Source organism: Tasmannia lanceolata, unplaced genomic scaffold, assembly GCF_043159265.1.
Source record: "Tasmannia lanceolata isolate RefF3 unplaced genomic scaffold, GAP_Taslan_0.1 ptg000015l, whole genome shotgun sequence".
NCBI lineage: Eukaryota > Viridiplantae > Streptophyta > Magnoliopsida > Canellales > Winteraceae > Tasmannia > Tasmannia lanceolata.
In genome coordinates this window covers 24,731,464-24,749,320 of record NW_027518692.1, presented here as the reverse complement: position 1 = coordinate 24,749,320, position 17,857 = coordinate 24,731,464, and the positions used below count along the sequence as shown (strand labels likewise).

The following is a 17,857-nucleotide window of genomic DNA, read 5'->3' as shown; positions in this document are numbered from 1 at the left end:
CTTTTGGATCCTATGATCAGGATACGAAATATGTCCATGGATCCTAGTAGTTTGTCTAGGTCATGTCCATTAAACTTCGGATTCGGATAGTCCATCGGACTGCATGTCTGGATCCATTGACACCCCAAATGTTTTGATAGGCTGGGTTTCACCAACTCCAATCAATCCCATGCATCAGGGTGGGACCCACCATTTAACCTAATATTGAGTGGCTCCCACGCTCTCCACCCAAGCGCATGCATAAGGTGGGGGCCACCATTTTACACCTCATGCTTTGAAGTTATGCGGCCCATTATTTTACATCCATGTATGGCATGGTCGAAGAATGCTAGCCCATTCATCCATTAGCGGCTATATATATTCTTCCACAATTCCACCTCAATAGTGTCCAAAAACAAAAAATCAATGGCAATTCATGGTTGAGCCACTTCACCCTCATCCCCACTCGGAGACACCAATTTATCATTAAAAAAAATAAAAATCATGGTAGCCAAACGTGCCCTAAGGCTCTGTTTCTTTTGACATAAAATTGGTGCAAAACACATTGTATGCCCATTTTTAGGTAAAACAATGGCCGTAAAATTTGTTTTACACCCATTCTACGTCAAAAGAAACGGGCCATGATCAGGTCATGGAAAACAATGACTGAAAGACATGGGCTCATTGTCATGCTACCATGATCATGTCCATCAATATTGTTGGACATCTCAAGTCCATCCTATTTCCCTTGGTCCCGCTGTTATTGGATGATTCTAGAAGATTTTAAATGGCGTCTGCACATGAAGTCCAGTATTTTTCAAAAATATACTTGGGCCCACTTTATAGAAAGATCCAACCCGTTAATTTGTTGGGCCACAGCAAAATAGGCTGTAGCCCGAATATCATCTCCACAGGATGATCCTAACTCTCCGATCTATAGAGGTTTATATAATGCGAAACCCCTCTAAAGATCGGAGGGTCTATTTGAATTGTGGCTCAACAAATGAACGGTTTGAAACATCCTACAAAGTTGGCCCCACTGTACCCTTTCTTCCCTAGCCACCCCCTTTACACTACAATTTGTTTGTTTTAGTGGTTTGGTGTGTTTAAAACGTCCAACCATGTGTCCTTAACACAAAAAGGAAATGATATTTCCACCCTTTAAATATATATTTTGGATTGATGTATCATTGATAACTACTCCAATAATCCCTAGAGACACAGACAGTTCGTCGACTTACTGAGGATGATTTGAGGAATCGAAACTGGGAATCAATACACTCTACAAACTTATTTTATTTAAAGGAATTCAGCTCTAGAGAGAGAGAGAGAGAGAGAGAGAGAGAGAGAGAGAGATGGAAGGTATGTTTACATGGTGGTCTGCTTTGGCTTTGGGAATTGTCCCATTATTGGTGTGGCTCCTTTGGTATTGGAACGAGTTGTGGTTCTTGGCTCCAATCAAAGCTCGATCTAATGGTGCTAAGCTCCCACCTGGTCACATGGGTCTACCCTTCATGGGTGAAATGCTCAGTTTCCTTTGGTATTTCAAGATAGTATGTCGCCCAGATGATTTTATCAACTCTAAAAGACAAAGGTCAGTCTTTCCAGTCCTACTGATTTTAATTTCTGGGTCTCTTTGTTGAAGTATAAATGATTAAATGACACACTAACAGCTTAAGCTTTTGGAGTAATGGGTTGTTTCACATGTTGCCTCTGGTTTCAAAACCCAATAACTCCTTGATATTAAAGTACTGCCAACACAAAAAAGAGGGGTCACACATCAAAAATAAGGGTGCAACTTGGGTCGGGTTGAAGCCAACCCAAACCCAAACCCAACTTGAAACTCTAAACGCTCAACTTGAATTCGACACTACCTGACCCGAAAAATTAATATCTCAACCTGAACTCGATCCGATTTCCCAATTCAGGTCGGGTTGGGTCGGGTTGACCCGGTTGTGGTGATATCTTTCTCCTTTAGGTTTTTATGTTCTATAAAAGCATAAAATTGGTAAAAAAAATTTAAATGTCAAGTGTTGATGTGGGTCGGGTCAACCCAACACCTCAACCTGTCCCAAATTCGAACTTGGGTTCAACTTTCTAAACCTGAACTCGAACCCGACCCAACTCAAATGCAACCCAACCCAACCCGTACCCAACCCGTGATTTTTTCGGGTTGAACCAGGCCTGAGTTGCACCCAAGGTTTTAAATTTCGGCCGAAATCCGAAATTTTGGACTGAAATTTCGGATTTCGGTGAGGACAGAAACCAAAACGTTCTGAAACCAGACTTTACTTTGGTTTTGGTGAGGACCGAAACTACCCCTGAAACCGAAATTTAAAACCTTCTTTGCACCCTAAATCAAAACCCAACTCCTCCTTTATACTAAAAGGGATTTGCTAGCACCCATCGCAGAAGTCATTTCGTGGATGGTCTGTTGCATCTGACATCAGCTACAGAGGCTCACTTTTCAGCATGTTTTGTCTTCATTCACGAGGTGGCTGCTGTCAGATGCAACTGACCATATGCAAAATGGCTTCTGGTGTAGACACTAGCAAATCCCATACTGGAAATACATATGTATATCAACCCAAAAAAGAGAGGCCACACGTGAGGGGGAATGTTGAAGTGTAGATGCTTAAATAACACCAACACTTTAATAGCTTAAGTTTTTAGACTAATTGGTTGTTTCACTCTCTTTGGATTGAACAGATATGGAGATGGAGGAGGAGTGTATAGAAGCCACCTCTTTGGCTATCCAACAATCATAGCTTGTTCTCCGGCCATGAACAAGTTCGTCTTACAATCTAGCGATCTTTTTCCGATCAAATGGCCGACGGGTGAGCTCCTCGGTCCCAACGCTATAGTAACAGTAAATGGAGAATCCCATACGAGGCTTAGGAGCTTTGTTTTGAATACAATTAACAAGCCAGAGGCACTCAAGCGAATCACCCTCACAGTGCAGCCACGCATTGTCTCCTCCCTCTGTTCTTGGGCTGAAAAGGGTACAATCATAGCAGCCGATGAAACCAAGGAGGTGAACCATGCTTTCATACCTTTCTCTGTGAAACTACCAGTTACTCCAAAAGCTTAGGCGGTTGGAGAAGGCGTTATTTAATCTTTTATACTTTAACACTCCCCCTCACATGTGGCCCTTCTTTCTTTGGGTTGGCCTACACGTGGCACATGTGGCCCCACTTTTGGGATGATGGGATGACCATTGCATGTGGATTTTTTACATCAAGGAGGTTTGAATTCAGGACCTTTGTTTTGATACCATGTGAAACTACTAGTTACTCCAAAAGCATAAGCTGTTGGAGAAGGCGTTATTTAATCTTTTATACTTTAACATTAACATTCTCCCCCCATAAAAACACTGGATTAATGTTTAATCATTTTTAGGATTCTTTCTGAGGTAGTCTAAACTGAAGGGCGCCCTCGCATAAATAAGGTGAAAGGCGCCCCCATTGGTTGAAAGTTGCCAAAGTGCATTTAATGCCTTTGACTTTTACAACTTTGTTGCTATTATAAATCTAAAAGACTTTCAACCAATGGGTAGTGGGTGTATGTCATAAGGATACCTGCATTGGCATTCCTAGAAATACATCTAAAAGACTTTCAACCAATGGGTAGTGGGTGTATGTCATAAGGATACCTGCATTGGCATTCCTAGAAATACATCTAAAAGACTTTCAACCAATGGGTAGTGGGTGTATGTCATAAGGATACCTGCATTGGCATTCCTAGAAATACATCTAAAAGACTTTCAACCAATGGGTAGTGGGTGTATGTCATAAGGATACCTGCATTGGCATTCCTAGAAATACATCTAAAAGACTTTCAACCAATGGGTAGTGGGTGTATGTCATAAGGATACCTGCATTGGCATTCCTAGAAATACATCCGCCTAATTCCCTCGTGTTTCCTTTGGATGATCAGTCAATTTTAGTTTGATTTTTAAACCTAGCGGTCTATTAAACAGAACCCAAGAAGAGTGGTGAATTTGAGAGTGGCCTTTTGGATATCTTGTACTATTGTAATCCTTGTCATATAACATAATAAACTATATATGTTTCTTGTGTTCTACTTCTATTTCCATCTAATTTATCTATTTTGTTTGTCTTGTGTTACCATCAAGCACTAGATAAACGGTTTTCACCTCTTACAAGAGAAAATGTCTTAATGGACCACAAATCGGACTCAATTTAGATGCAAATGGCATAAATATAAACGACTTTCTTGGACTTATAGCATTCATCATATTTAATTTCAGGTGACATTTCAGAACATATGCAACATGTTTGTCAGTTTAGAGCCAGGACCGCTTTTAGATGAGGTTGAAAAATGCTTCAGAGGCTTGCTTTCAGGTTACAGAGCACAACCATTCAACATTCCTGGCACTGCATATCACTACGCCCTCAAGGTGAGATTCAAGTTTGGAACAGAAAAAAATTTCTAAAATTTGCTAACAAAAAGGAAAAGATAACTTCAACCGACCCTATTCATTTTTTTACTTAGAGGGAACCTTCAATTTGTTATAATGTCCCTCTAAATTAACCACAATCATATCATTTCCCTCTAAATAGTGCAAAAATTCACCCAATAAAAAATTTCTGTCAGAAATGTTTTTCTTGCAATCCAAAATTCCAAACCACAGCTAATGGATAAAATATTTCAATGAAATATATTATTTGCTTGCTTATCATTTTCTAAATATCTCTATGAGAACAATAATGCATTTAAGAGATTTGTGTTTTTTTTCTTTCACCTTCTTCATGAAAATTTTCTAAAGGATTCATCAGCAGACTCCAACTAGTGGGACAAAGGCTTAGTTGAGTTGAGAAAAAAAATACGTATAGAAGGTTAGCCACAGCATTTATCTATGCTTTCCTTCTGTTGGGTAAGCAGAAATTTATGAGCAAGAAACTAAAATGAGAGAAAACTATAACAAACTCTCTAAAAGAGAAAGGGACCCAAAGCTTTGGATTAACCAAAATGGCATGTTGTGATATTCCTTTCTGATTCCTCAGGAACTTCATGGGTTTAATATACTTGGGTCTCCTTTTAATCCATTCTTAAATAAGGAAGCAAACTAAATTTTCTACAAAATTATGCTTGGTTGACTCTGGTTTTGCAGCAGTACACATTATTGATAAGAAACTTCCATGGCAGTGCCGGCGGAAATTGGAGGCAGTTTTCAGAACTGAACTAGAGAAGAGAAAGCAAAGAGGAAATGTTGCAAGTGGGAACGCAAATGATCTGATGGATGGTCTGATGCAGATCAGGGATGAACAAGGAAAGCAATTGCTTGATGAAGAGGTGCTCGATAACATCATCGCCCTCATCGTGGGAGGCTACCAATCCACTGCCGTTGCAATAATGTGGTCTCTGTACTACCTCGCCAAATCGCCAGACGTGCTCGGACGCCTTCGAGTACTCTTCCTACAAGCACACTTCCTTATATTTCCATAACTCCACCCAAATATAAGAGGGGAAATAAAAGTTAAAAACACGTTTGTTTTTCAATAGAATTCAAACATCTCTACTCATGTTGCAGGAAGAACACATGGAGATTAGTGAGCAAAAAAAAGGGGCCTTCATTACCATGGGAGATATTAAAACAATGAAATACACACCCAAGGTATGAAATGTCATCCCATTTCATCTCTCTTCTTATTTTTCTTTTTCTCATTTTGCTTGCTGGGTAAACAAGAGTTTATCAATGGCTTCCTCTCTTCGTTGTGTGAATAGGTCGTCGAAGAAATTATAAGAATGGCTAATGTTTCTCCGGTGGTATTCCGACGGGTAGCCAAGGATGTCGATTACAGAGGTAGGGAAATGAGATAACAAATTCATCATTTGATGATACCGACAGGTAACAAACTTATTTTTAATTTGCAGGTTACAGATTACCAAAAGATTGGAGGGTTGCTGTATGGCTCCGTCACCTACATACAGATCCTAATAACTTCGATGATCCTTTTAATTTTAATCCTGATAGATGGAATGTAAGTACAAATGCTTCCTATATTCTTTTTTCTTTCTATTTTTTGTGTTTGCTAAACACACCAGAAGAATTATTTGTTCCCAAGGGGCTGTATTACAAAAACTTAATGCCTAATTATTGCGATGCAACAACTATGCGAAATATTTCTTTCATGGAGAAATGTAGTATCTTTGTTATCTGTCTCTAGGAGTTCCAATTAAATCTCCTTGGATCTGTTCACTCAAAAAATATGGATAGTTGTACTCATAATGTATGCAACTTTCTAACAGAAAACCATACTATTGAGCTAAGGAGAAACATGATCAAGAGACTTGCGTAGAGCTTCACCCAAAGCAAAAATGGATACCAAAAGAACAATTTTATATTATGGAGGGGGATTAGCTTAACGTTATAGGGTGGCTCAAGGGAAGGAAGTCTTTTCCTTGGAGATCCTCTGCTTGGATTGATGAGATTAGGGACCGGATTGGAGGTTTGAACTTTGAGAGTGGCTTTTCATCATGTCAAAGGATATGCAAATGCCGAGGCGGACAAACTAGCTAGAGATGGGGTGGGAAGGAACGAGTTGGGGCTTTTTGATTTCCTTCCCCCTCAAGGGTTTATTATCTAGTTGTATCCTATTGCTCTTGTATTGCCCCTCATGGGTCGACCTTCTCGGTCGGCTCTGTACTTTGTTTTTTCTCTATTTCATTAATGATATTTTTACCATTAAAAAAAAGAACACTTTTATATAACATAATAACTTCCAAGTTATATGTTTTTCCCCTTGAAGTAGACTTATACAAGTTGCTCTTGTTGCTCTTCTTTTTCTTTGGCTCATAGATACTACATATTTATAGGCATAAAAACTCTTAAACTCCTAAATCTTTTTACTTTTCCAAAATATTTATTAACCAATTTATTGTATTTCATATACTCTTGGATAACAAAACCTACAACCTAGTATTCCTCAAAAGACTCTTTGATAGCACAACCTGCAACATGATATTCCCCATAAGACTTTTGAATAACACGGAAATCTCTAACACCTACGACATGGTATTTCTCATCACTCTCGGATTAGCACAACCTAGCACTAATGATACTAAAAAACATATAGAGACATTTCACTTTCTAAGGCATCATAAATTTTGATTTACAAATTCTTACATGATCATTTTCTTGGATGTCTTTAGAAGGAGAATTGTACCAAGACCTGCAATTTAGCATTGCTTTTTCTTTTTTTCAAACAATATCCGATATTCCAGTCCTTATGCACCTTTCATTGTTTCTAGATAGATTGTCCATGAGCTTGACTAATTTCTCTTTAATATGATGACAATGGAGTTTTTATTTTAATTTCATATGTCTCTCCTAGTTGTTGGATGGTTTGATACTAAATCCAAGTTAATTATAAGATGATTTGATCCAAAAACTCACATTGACAACAATTTTTTTTGAATGATAACAAAATGATATTGTGAAAAGTGAAACCATAGTGACAAAGATCTTGCTTGAGTATTTCTCGTACGATAATAACTTTTTTAGCGTTTTCTTGGTATATTATCCAGATAACATCATATAAAAAAAGAAACATTTTGAAAAGAACTGAGAATTTTTAAAACGAAAGAAAATTACATAAATAAAATGAACAATCTAAGGATCAGCATAGTCCGCCAGAGGAGAAATTGGGTTCATGGCCCATCCATAGCAAAGCCTAGAACATATATTATTTGAATCTATGTTACCAGTTCGCATACTGTCACTTTGTATTGCAAAGCAGTGTGCATGAACCAGTTCGTAATACAGCTCACGATAATATGCCAAAACTAGTGAATTACAAACCCGCATGAAGATACCCAATTTTGACTTTCAATTTCTATATTTTTAGCTTTTGTATAGACTCTTCGCCATCCAATTTAGTATCTGCTTCTCACCTCCCATGGGGATAGACATTTGAGAAGGATTTAAATAGTCTTCTTAAATATAATCAAAGAAGAGGCAAGAGCGTATCAAACTAGAAAATAGAAGGTAACCAAAGAAACCCACCCGTAACGAACCGGGCTAATATAAAAGTTTTGAACCATGAACCATAAACCTGAACCTGAACCTGAACCAGGCGAACTAATGAATCAGGCAGCATATATTGAATTATTGCACAAATTGCCCTCAATTGTTCTTTTGCCTGCACAAGTAAAAATATGTGCATCTATCATATAACTCCTCAGATAATATCTCAATCCTCTATCAGAATATCAGTTACATTTGGTACTATGGAGACCCCCCAATACAAATGAGCCCTTCTTGATTCTTGTAAATTGTAGATCAGAGTCATCAGACATTGATTCCTAGTGGGGATTGTTCCCAATCTGATGTAACTAAGACAATCCAGGATATAATATTTCTCTGGGTGTCACTGACTTATTGATTTGGGAGGATTTCTACTACTGTTTTTGCAGGAACCTGCAAAGCCCGGGACATACCTAGTGTTTGGTCGTGGGTGGAGGCTTTGTCCAGGAAACATGCTGGTTCAGATACAGCTCTCCATCTTTCTTTACCATCTCACTATAGGCTACAGGTAAAATCCCTTCACATCCACCTCAACCCAGTGCTTGCTTTACATTACATGAAACAAAAAAATGATATTGAAATTTTACTCTATTTGGTGCTCTCTCAAGGTGGGAACTTATCAATCCAGAAGCAAAGATAAAGTACCTTCCTCATCCAACACCAGTGGATGGAGCTGAGATTGCATTCCATAGAATCTGAGAAATTCCGTTGATTTCTGCTTCTTTGTCACCTGTACTTGAGAAAACAAAAGAGAAGCTCTCTTTCTAGTACTAAAATGTATGTGCATTTTATTCCTTCCTTTTTTAGTGAAATGCTCTCTTAAGGTATGTTACATACTAGTAGTCCATAAGAACAGGAGGATCATTTTGGCACTCCTTTTGTAAATGTAATCCGCCTTTTATTTTACACCTTTGTCATTTATGATTCACAGCTTTCTTTGGAATTGTATTAAGAGTTAAAGTTGGGCAGTGTTTACTCCATAAACAGAGAAGTTTTTTTTTTTTTTTTTTGAATGTTTCATCTCTATAATTGCGATTTTTTTCTTTGCTATATGAAAAGAGAACTTATAGGAAGACATTCTTGTATCATTCAAAAATAAAGGGAAGACATTCTTGTCATGATGAACAGAATCTGCCATGATCTAATGCAAACATGACTTGTATGCCTGGTGATAAAGCATTTGATCCGATTGGCCATCACATCTCGACTATGATCCAGTGGGTTTAGGTCAGGTCTGATGCTAAACTGAGATCTCATTCGCAAGATTAAAGTGTGCAAAAATCAACAGTTCAAAGATATCTTTATGACATCTTTTCCATCATGCTTGATTGATGGTCAAGAATCATATGGTGATCAGAATGGGATGAAAGGAAACAGGCCAGACTTGCGATGAATATTAATTTTCATGGGCCTGATGACCGTCCACATAGCAGTAGGTCCATTCTGTACAAGGTTGTTTTCCTTGGGGTCTGTTCCGGTGACGATAAATAGAGGCTAAACTAATGTTTTATCCCCGATGGAAAGATGATAGTTGTGCTGGTAGTCGAAAGTACCCCGTAAGTCAATTCTTCTGCCCATAGTTTTAAAACTCCCCCTCGTCATCTTGGACTCCCTCGAGTTGACTACCTTTTACCTAGGTTGAATTCCGCATTTTGTCCTACAAAATCATTAAAAATTCTCTTGATTCTCCCAGGTTATGACTGCGTCAACAGAATACTCGGCTGTGTCATGCCAAGTCGACTGGGATTTTCTTCGGCCTCGTTTTGACCCACATCTGCATTTTAAAACATTGGTTCTACACTTCTACCTCACCAGCCATTTACCCCAAAACATGAGAAGTTGCACACTATCTGAGAGAGTAAGCAGGACAGGTGGCAATATCATCTGACGTATTCACAGAATAATGATGAAATAAGACCGGCCTTGGTTAAGCTCAAGGTACGTGATCAATTCATGAGTGAATTTTAACCCAAAGCCTATAAACAGAAGCGTGAGGAAGAAGCCCGCCACAGAGAGTACGAGACTAGACGGTGGAATGAAAAGAAGACATGAGGCTAATGATATTGGTAAAAGGCTACGAAGCAGAAAATGGTCCATATCCATCCAAGATTGAGCTGAGTTTTTCTCCGCTCTTTGTATCAGTCACAGATAGAACTTGAATGATAGTTGAAGCCGAAGCAGTTGAGATTTTAACTGACCCAAACTTTGATCAACATAGAGATTTAAGAACTCAGGCCTAAAATCCACAGCATATCCATCCATACTTTGATCAACATAGAGACTTAAGAACTCAGGCCTAAAATCCATAGCATATCCATCCATTGTTCATGCTACTGTGACATTTATCCTTGGAGATCTGATAGCAGCTTAGCTCACTGTGGTAATGCCTGCCATTTTATCTACCTATGTGATCTGAGAGCAGCTGAGCTCACTGTGCTAATACCTGTCATGTTACTGGAAAGTAGCTTCAACAGCTTAACCTTGAGGATTTGTGAGCCACAAATTCATTTTTGGATTCAGAAATTTAAAGTTCATTATGACTTCAGGCTCTTCAGCAACTTAGCCTCCTCAACAAATTAGTTATCCATTAGTGAACTTCTGGGCCTACCAAAAAAAAAAATGACCAGATGCATGATACCCTTTATTTATGAAATAGTATGCAACCAATACTGTAGTCTTTATTTTTAAAATTGGGCCATGTTTGGCAGACATGAATTTATTTTTCCATGGAATATTAGTTTACGCAATGGTGAGGAAAGGTGGTAGAGAAAGAGGCCTGAGAGTGACTGGCTGAGGACAAGGCAATAAAAGGCTGAAAAACAAGGAAAAAAAAAAATCCACCCAAAATACATTTTATTTTTATCCTAATTTTTAGCCACTTGTCACCCTCTCAAGTCTCTCCTTCTCCCACCCTTCTTACCCCCCTCTCTTGCCACTTGATTAGGCCTTTTGTTGGGTTTGGACAAACCCTAATTTTCTAAGAACAAACTTGATGGTTAAAGGGCCTTTTACTAAATATGAGCACATGTTTGGAGTGTATCTGCAGGCCTTGCATCTACAGCTAGCATTTCTCTAATTATAAAATGAAATTTAGCGTTTCACTACATCTGCAGGCCTTGGACATGGTCTTTGAGGTTTGAAACTGTCTAATTTTCTACTCTAGTATGACTTATTTATTCATTTATTTATTTATCAAGATTTGGGTAGACATAAGAAATAAAAGATTAAAAATTAGTATTTTTAGACTTCTAGTGTTTGGTTCCATAAATGGAATGTAAGTGTGCGTGATCAAGACCATACTAGATTGACCAGTCTCACAACTGATTGGATGATGAGTGGTTAGGATCATTTTTTCCAACATGGGACCGTTATCCGAGGGTCGAAAGACTCGAAACCAAGCGATCTTCTTCCTCCTAAAATATCAGCCGTCTTAACCCACAATTTCAAGATCAGAACACTGTTCTTGACCAAGGGAAGATTGCAAGTTGTACAACATTTATAACCGACTTTCAATAGAAATACAAAAAGGTTCATTTCTGAGGATTATAAAGATTTTTCCATTAGCAGAAATCAAAAGGGACCCATAAAAGTGGAGGCGGGTCCCACGATAATCCACCAATGGAAAGAGTGGATCACTGGTCTAAAGTGTATACCAATCTTACGCCGCATACGATTAGTGGTCGGGAAAGCCAAGGCAGATATGTGCAGTTGAGAAAGCCAAGGCAAATATGTTTGACGCAACTTGGTACATTTGATTTTCAATTCAAATAAGTCCAGAGACAGATAATCCTATATATGTTGATAATTGTTACACCCTTATATTTGTTTCACCCTCTTGTACAAATCTACAAAGTCTAGTTCAATTCTCTGTGTGAGGAAGATGGCATCCAGCTCTACAATCTCTATGATGGTTACCCTCCTCTTCATCTGTCTGGTCTTCTCTCCTGCTCCCTCATCAGAAGCAGCTTGCTTTATGCAAGGTCTTTCTTTCTTCATCTTCATCATATTCTGCTTCTTCTTAATGATGACTGAGTAATTTTTTGTGTTTGTTATTACAGAGATTGTTGTAATGCCTATAGGAGGAAGGCCACAAATATGCCCTGCGTGAGTTTGTTGTAGCACTCCTCCAGCAGGAAGCTGCTGCAGTTGTTGTAATGGTTCCATCCAAAGCATGAACAAGCAGCCGTGACCCCATGTGTTGCATGATCATTTTCTTGGATGTCTTTAGAAGGAGAATTGTACCAAGACCTGCAATTTAGCATTGCTTTTTCTTTTTTCAAACAATATATGATATTCCAGTCCTTCATGCAGCTTTCATTGTTTCTAGATAGATTGTCCATGAGCTTGACTAATTGCTCTTTAATATGATAATGGAGTTTTTATTTTATATACATATGTCTCTTTTAGCTGTTGTATGGTTTGATTCTAACGCCAAGTTAATTATGAGATGATTTGATCCAAAAACTCACATTAACAACATTTTTTTAATGATAAACTCGTCTTAACAACATGATATTGTGAAAAGTGAAACCATACTGACAAAGATCTTGCTTGAGTATTTCTCGTGAGATATTAACTTTTTTGAGCATTTCTGGGTATTATCCAGATAACATCATATGAAAAAAGAAACATTTTGAAAAGAAATGAGAATTTTTAAAACGAAAGAAAACTACATAAATAAAATGCACAATCTAAGGATCAGCATAGTCCGCCAGAGGAGAAATTGGGTTCATGGCCCATGCACAGCAAAGCCTATAACGTATATTATTTGAATCTATGTTACCAGTTCGTCTATTGTCACGTTGTATTGTGAAGCAGTGTGCATGAACTAGTTCGTAATACCGTTCACGATCATATGCCAAAACTAGTGAATTACAAACCGGCATGAAAGATACCCAGTTTAATACCCAATTTTGACTTCCAATTTCTATATGTTCAGCTTTTGTATAGATTCTTCGCCATCCACTTTAGTATCTACTTCTCACCTCCCATGACGATAGACATTTGAGAAGGATTTAATCAGTCTTCTTAAATATAATCAAAGAAGAGGCAAGAGCGTACCAAACTAGCAAATAGAAGTTAACCAAAGAAGCCCACCCATAATGAACCGGGCTAGTATAAAATTTTCGAACTGTGGACCATAAACCTGAACCCGAACCAAACGAACTAATGAATCAGGCAACATATATTGAATTATTGCACAAATTGCCCTCAATTGTTCTTTTGCCCTCACAAGAAAAATATGTGCACCTATCATATAACAACTCAGATAATATCTCAATCCTCTATCAGAATATCAGTGACATTTGCTACTATGGAGAAACCCAATACAAATGAGCCCTTCTTGATTCTTGTAAATTGTAGATCAGAGTCATTAGACATTGATTCTTAGTGGGGACTGTTCCAAATCTCATGTAACTAAGATCATTCAGGATATGATTTTTCTCTGGGTGTCACTGAGTTGCTGATTTGGAAGGATTTCTTCTACTGTTTTTGCAGGAACCTGCGAAGCCCGGGACATACTTAGTGTTTGGTGGTGGGAAGAGGCTTTGTCCAGGAAACATGCTGGTTCGGATACAGCTCTCCATCTTTCTTTACCATCTCACCATAGGCTACAGGTAAAATCCCTTCACATCCACCTCAACCCAGTGCTTGCTGTACATTACATGAATCAAAAAAATGATATTGAAGTTTTACTCTATTTGGTGCTCTCTCAAGGTGGGAACTTATCAATCCAGAAGCAAAGATAAAGTACCTTCCTCATCCAACACCAGTGGATGGAGCTGAGATTGCATTCCATAGAATCTGAGAAATTCCATTGATTTCAGCTTCTTTGTCACCTGTACTTGAGAAAACAAAAGTGAAGCTCCCTTTCTTGTACGAAAATGCATGTGCATTTTATTTCTTCCTTTTTTAGTGAAATGCTCTTTTAAAGTTTGTTACACACTGGTAGTCCATAAGAACAGGAAGATCATTTTGGCACTTCTTTTGTAAATGCAATCCTCTTTTTATTTTACTACGTTTTCATTTATTATTCACACCTGTCTTGGGTTAAGCTAGAGGTACATGATCAATTCACTAGTGAATTTGCACCCAAAGCATGTCCACAGAAGCATGAGGAAGAAGCCTGCCACAGAGAGTGCGAGACTGGTCAGTGGAATGAAATGAAGGCTTGTATAGAAGACATGAGAGGCTGACGATTTTGGAACAAAAGGCTACGAATCGAAAAATGGGGGCTGCACTAGAGATGGCGGCTATCTGAACAGCAAAACCGCAGAGTTATCTCTTCCTCTGCACTACATGATGATGCTAGTAGCAAGAAGAAAGAGGTAGAGACTGAGACGTCGACCCACATTGATGAACCGCTTGCAGGGTTGCCTAAGGGGCGGTGAAAGAAATAAAGAATTTAAGACCTGTAGCGTATTGCTTGGGCATATCCATCCAAGATTCTGCCGAGTTTTCCTCTGCTCTTTGCATCAATCATGGATAGAGCTTGAATGATAAGTCGAAGCTGAAGCAGTTCAGATTTTAACTGAACCGAGCTTTGATCGATGTAGATACTTCAGAACTCAGGCCTAAAATCCATAGCATATCCATCCATTGTTGCTTCTACAGTAAGATTTAACCTTTGAGATCTGAGAGCAGCTGAGCTCACTGTGGCAAAACCTGCCATTTTATCTACCCTTGAGATCTACCCTTTCATTTTATCTATTCGAAAGTAGCGTCAACAACTAAACCTTGAGGATTTGTAAGCGACAAATTCAGTTTTGGATTCAGAAATCTTAAGTTCAATACGACTTCAGCAACTTAGCATCCTCTTTGCAAAATTCTTAGCTATTTGCTATCTCAACCAGAATTCAACAGTCGAAATATTATGCAACAATATTGTAGTCTTTATTTTTAAACTTAGGCCAGGTTTGGCAGCCATGAATTTTTTTTCCATGTAATATTAGTTTACCCTATGGTGAGGGAAGGTGGTAGAGAAAGAGACCTGATAGGGACTGGCTGAGGAGAGGGCAAGAAAAGGCTGAAAAACAAGGGAAAAAATCTCCACTCAAAATACGTTTTATTTTTATCCTATTTGTTAGCCACTCCTCACCCTCTCAAGTCTCTCTGACTCCCATCCTTCTTAACCCTCTCTTGCCACTTGATAAGGCCTCAATGGTCAGGCTGAGTTGGGTTGAATGGGTCAACATTGGGTTGGATCGGATCGGGTTGATGTGTTAGGTACCTTACCAATACGCCAAAACCTCCAGAGATGATGGAACGCATTAGGCAAGGGCCTGTCCTAGGTGGGCCCCACTCAGGACCGTAACATGATGCATCTTCTCGTTGGTTATATCCTTAGGCCTTTTGCTGGGCTTGGACAAACCCTAATTTTCGAAGAACAGCCCTGATGGTTAAAGGGCCTTCTACTAAATACAAATAGATATTTGGAGTATGTCTGCAGGCCTTGCATCTACAGCTAACACTTCTCTAATTATAAAATTGAAATTTAGCGTTTCTCTACATCTGCAGGCCTTGGACATATTCTTTGAGGTTTGAACATGTCAAATTTTCTATTTTAGTACAACTTATTTATTTATTTATCAAGATTTAGCGTAAACATAAGAAATAAAAGATGAAAAATTAGTGTTTTCAGCATCTAGTGTTTGTTTCCATTAATGGAATGTGAGCGTGGGTGATCAAGACCATACTAGATTGACCAATCTCATGCCAAGTGGAGGATGAGCAGTTAGATCATTTTTTCAACATGGGACCATTATCCGGCGGTCAAAACCAAGTGATTTTCCTCCGCCCAAAATATCAGCCATCTTAACCCACAATTTCAAGATCAGCACACTGTTCTTGACCAAAGGGGGAAGATTGCAAGTTGTACAACATTTATATCTGACTTTCAATGGAAAGAAAAAAATGGTACGAGGAGACTGAGGATTATGAAGATTTTTCCATTGGCAGAGATCAAAGGGAACCATAAAAACGCGGAGTGGAGCACTGGCCCAAGGAGTTACAATCTTCTGCCCCATAAGATTAGCAGTTGGGAAAGCAGAGGCAGATATGTTTGACCCAACTTTGTCTGTTTGGTTTTCAATTCAAAAAAGTACAGAGACTGAAAATCCTATATATATTGATAATTGTTACACCATCTCTTGGACAAATTGTTTTACACGTCTAGTTCAATTCTCTGTGAAGATGGCAACCACCTCTACAATGTCTATGATGGTTACTCTCCTTTTAATCTCTCTGGTCTTGTCTTCTCTCCCATCAGAAGCAGCTCGCTTCACCCAAGGTCAGTCAGTCTTTCTTTTTTTTCATCTTTTTCTTTAACTTCTGCCTCTTAATGGGGACTGAGTAGATTTCTATGTTTATTATTGCAGAGATTGTTGGAGGAGGAGGGCCATTTTGCCCTGCATGCGTTTGTTGCACCCCTCCCCCACCAGGAAGATGCTGCAGTAGTTGTTGTGCTGCTCCAATTGAAACCCAAAACAATCTGCCATGACCCCATGTGATACTAAATTTATTGAAAGTTGGTTGATGGCAATATAGATGAATAAATGGCTATTCACAAGTTGGTACTAATATTAGTAGTAGAGTGGGTTGTTCCTTTGTTTCTTGTTTGCTATGAATGTAATATGGCCACTTATTATTGATGTTTTCACAAATGGCTCATCTATTAGAATTCTTATCAGATTATGGATATAACTGCATCTTCACAGTGTCTGTCCCCCTCCCCTCTCTTTGATTGGGTTAGGACAATCCAATGGGGCTGATTTTTGGGCCACGCCTTATCCATGGAAGGGCCTTCCAAATGAATGGTTTTGATCCCCCAAAAAAAAGTGGCCCCCACACTGCTTTTGCAAACGTGTGCAGGTAACTTACCTGCACACGTTTGCAGGAACCATTTCCTCACACACACACACACATATATATATTTGCTATAGGTGTTCTAACAAATGGGTTATCTAAAAGATAAGAAGTCTTTTTTTTTTTCTTTTTTCCTTTTTTGAAATGGTAGTAATTATGTTAAAACAGAGAGAAAAAACTCCAAGACCAAGATGGTCAAAAATACAAATCGAGGAGAAACAATAAAAGAAGGGAAATGTTATCAGCACTAATGTATTTTGATGATTGCACTCCTCACTTTATTAAAAGTACGGTATGGCCTGCACCATAGGATGATCCAAACCGTCCATTAGATGGGCCACAGCGTAAATAGGTTGTGCCCCAAAAGTCATTTCCATAAGTTGATCCTAGCCCTCCGATCCATAGAGGGTTAGGATCAACCCTCTAACATTCAGTCCCTCTATAGATCGGAGGGTTAGGATCAACCTATGGAAATGATTTTTGGGGCACAACCTATTTAGGCTGTGGCTCATCTAATGGACGGTTTGGATCATCCTATGGTGAGGGCCATACCATACTTTTAATAAAGTGAGGAGTGTGATCATCAAACTACTGTAGTACTGACAACATTTCCCTAAAAGAAAATACAGAACTTCAAAGGATGACCATCTATGTGGTCATGAATCTCATCGATCAATTCTACACGAATCTCCAAGGATGGCAGTGACTACCGTCCATCCATCTAATGGCATTTAAAGAGTCACCCTCCACTATTAACCTCTCCAAAAGGTTATCCTCAACTATCCTAGCTAATGCCCTGATGATCCCTCTATGTTCTACCTCACTAGAGTCTTTAACCCCAATTGGACCAGAAAAAAGCCCATTTAGTCTCTCTGCCTTCATCTATAAGGAGGCCTCCCACACCTGCCAGCCCGAGATTACTAAGGCTTGACTCGTCAAAATTTAGCTTGAGCCAACCTAGGT

General features: G+C 38.8%; 1 protein-coding gene and 1 long non-coding RNA gene across 2 annotated transcripts; both read left to right on the top strand.

Moving 5' to 3' along the window:
* The first annotated feature begins 1,165 nt into the window (after positions 1 to 1,165).
* LOC143846712 (ent-kaurenoic acid oxidase 1-like) lies at positions 1,166 to 8,935 on the top strand. The gene is made up of 9 exons (XM_077355231.1): positions 1,166 to 1,573; positions 2,689 to 3,013; positions 4,250 to 4,399; positions 5,149 to 5,409; positions 5,534 to 5,617; positions 5,728 to 5,806; positions 5,878 to 5,984; positions 8,419 to 8,537; positions 8,638 to 8,935. The coding sequence occupies exons 1-9, from the start codon at positions 1,335 to 1,337 to the stop codon at positions 8,726 to 8,728; spliced, it is 1,455 nt and encodes a 484-aa protein (XP_077211346.1). The 5' UTR covers positions 1,166 to 1,334; the 3' UTR covers positions 8,729 to 8,935.
* A 6,815-nt stretch (positions 8,936 to 15,750) lies between these two features.
* Positions 15,751 to 16,703, top strand: LOC143846959 (uncharacterized). Its single transcript, XR_013234889.1, has 2 exons — positions 15,751 to 16,319; positions 16,408 to 16,703. It is a non-coding gene; the product is annotated as an uncharacterized LOC143846959 (long non-coding RNA).
* Positions 16,704 to 17,857: the final 1,154 nt, after the last annotated feature.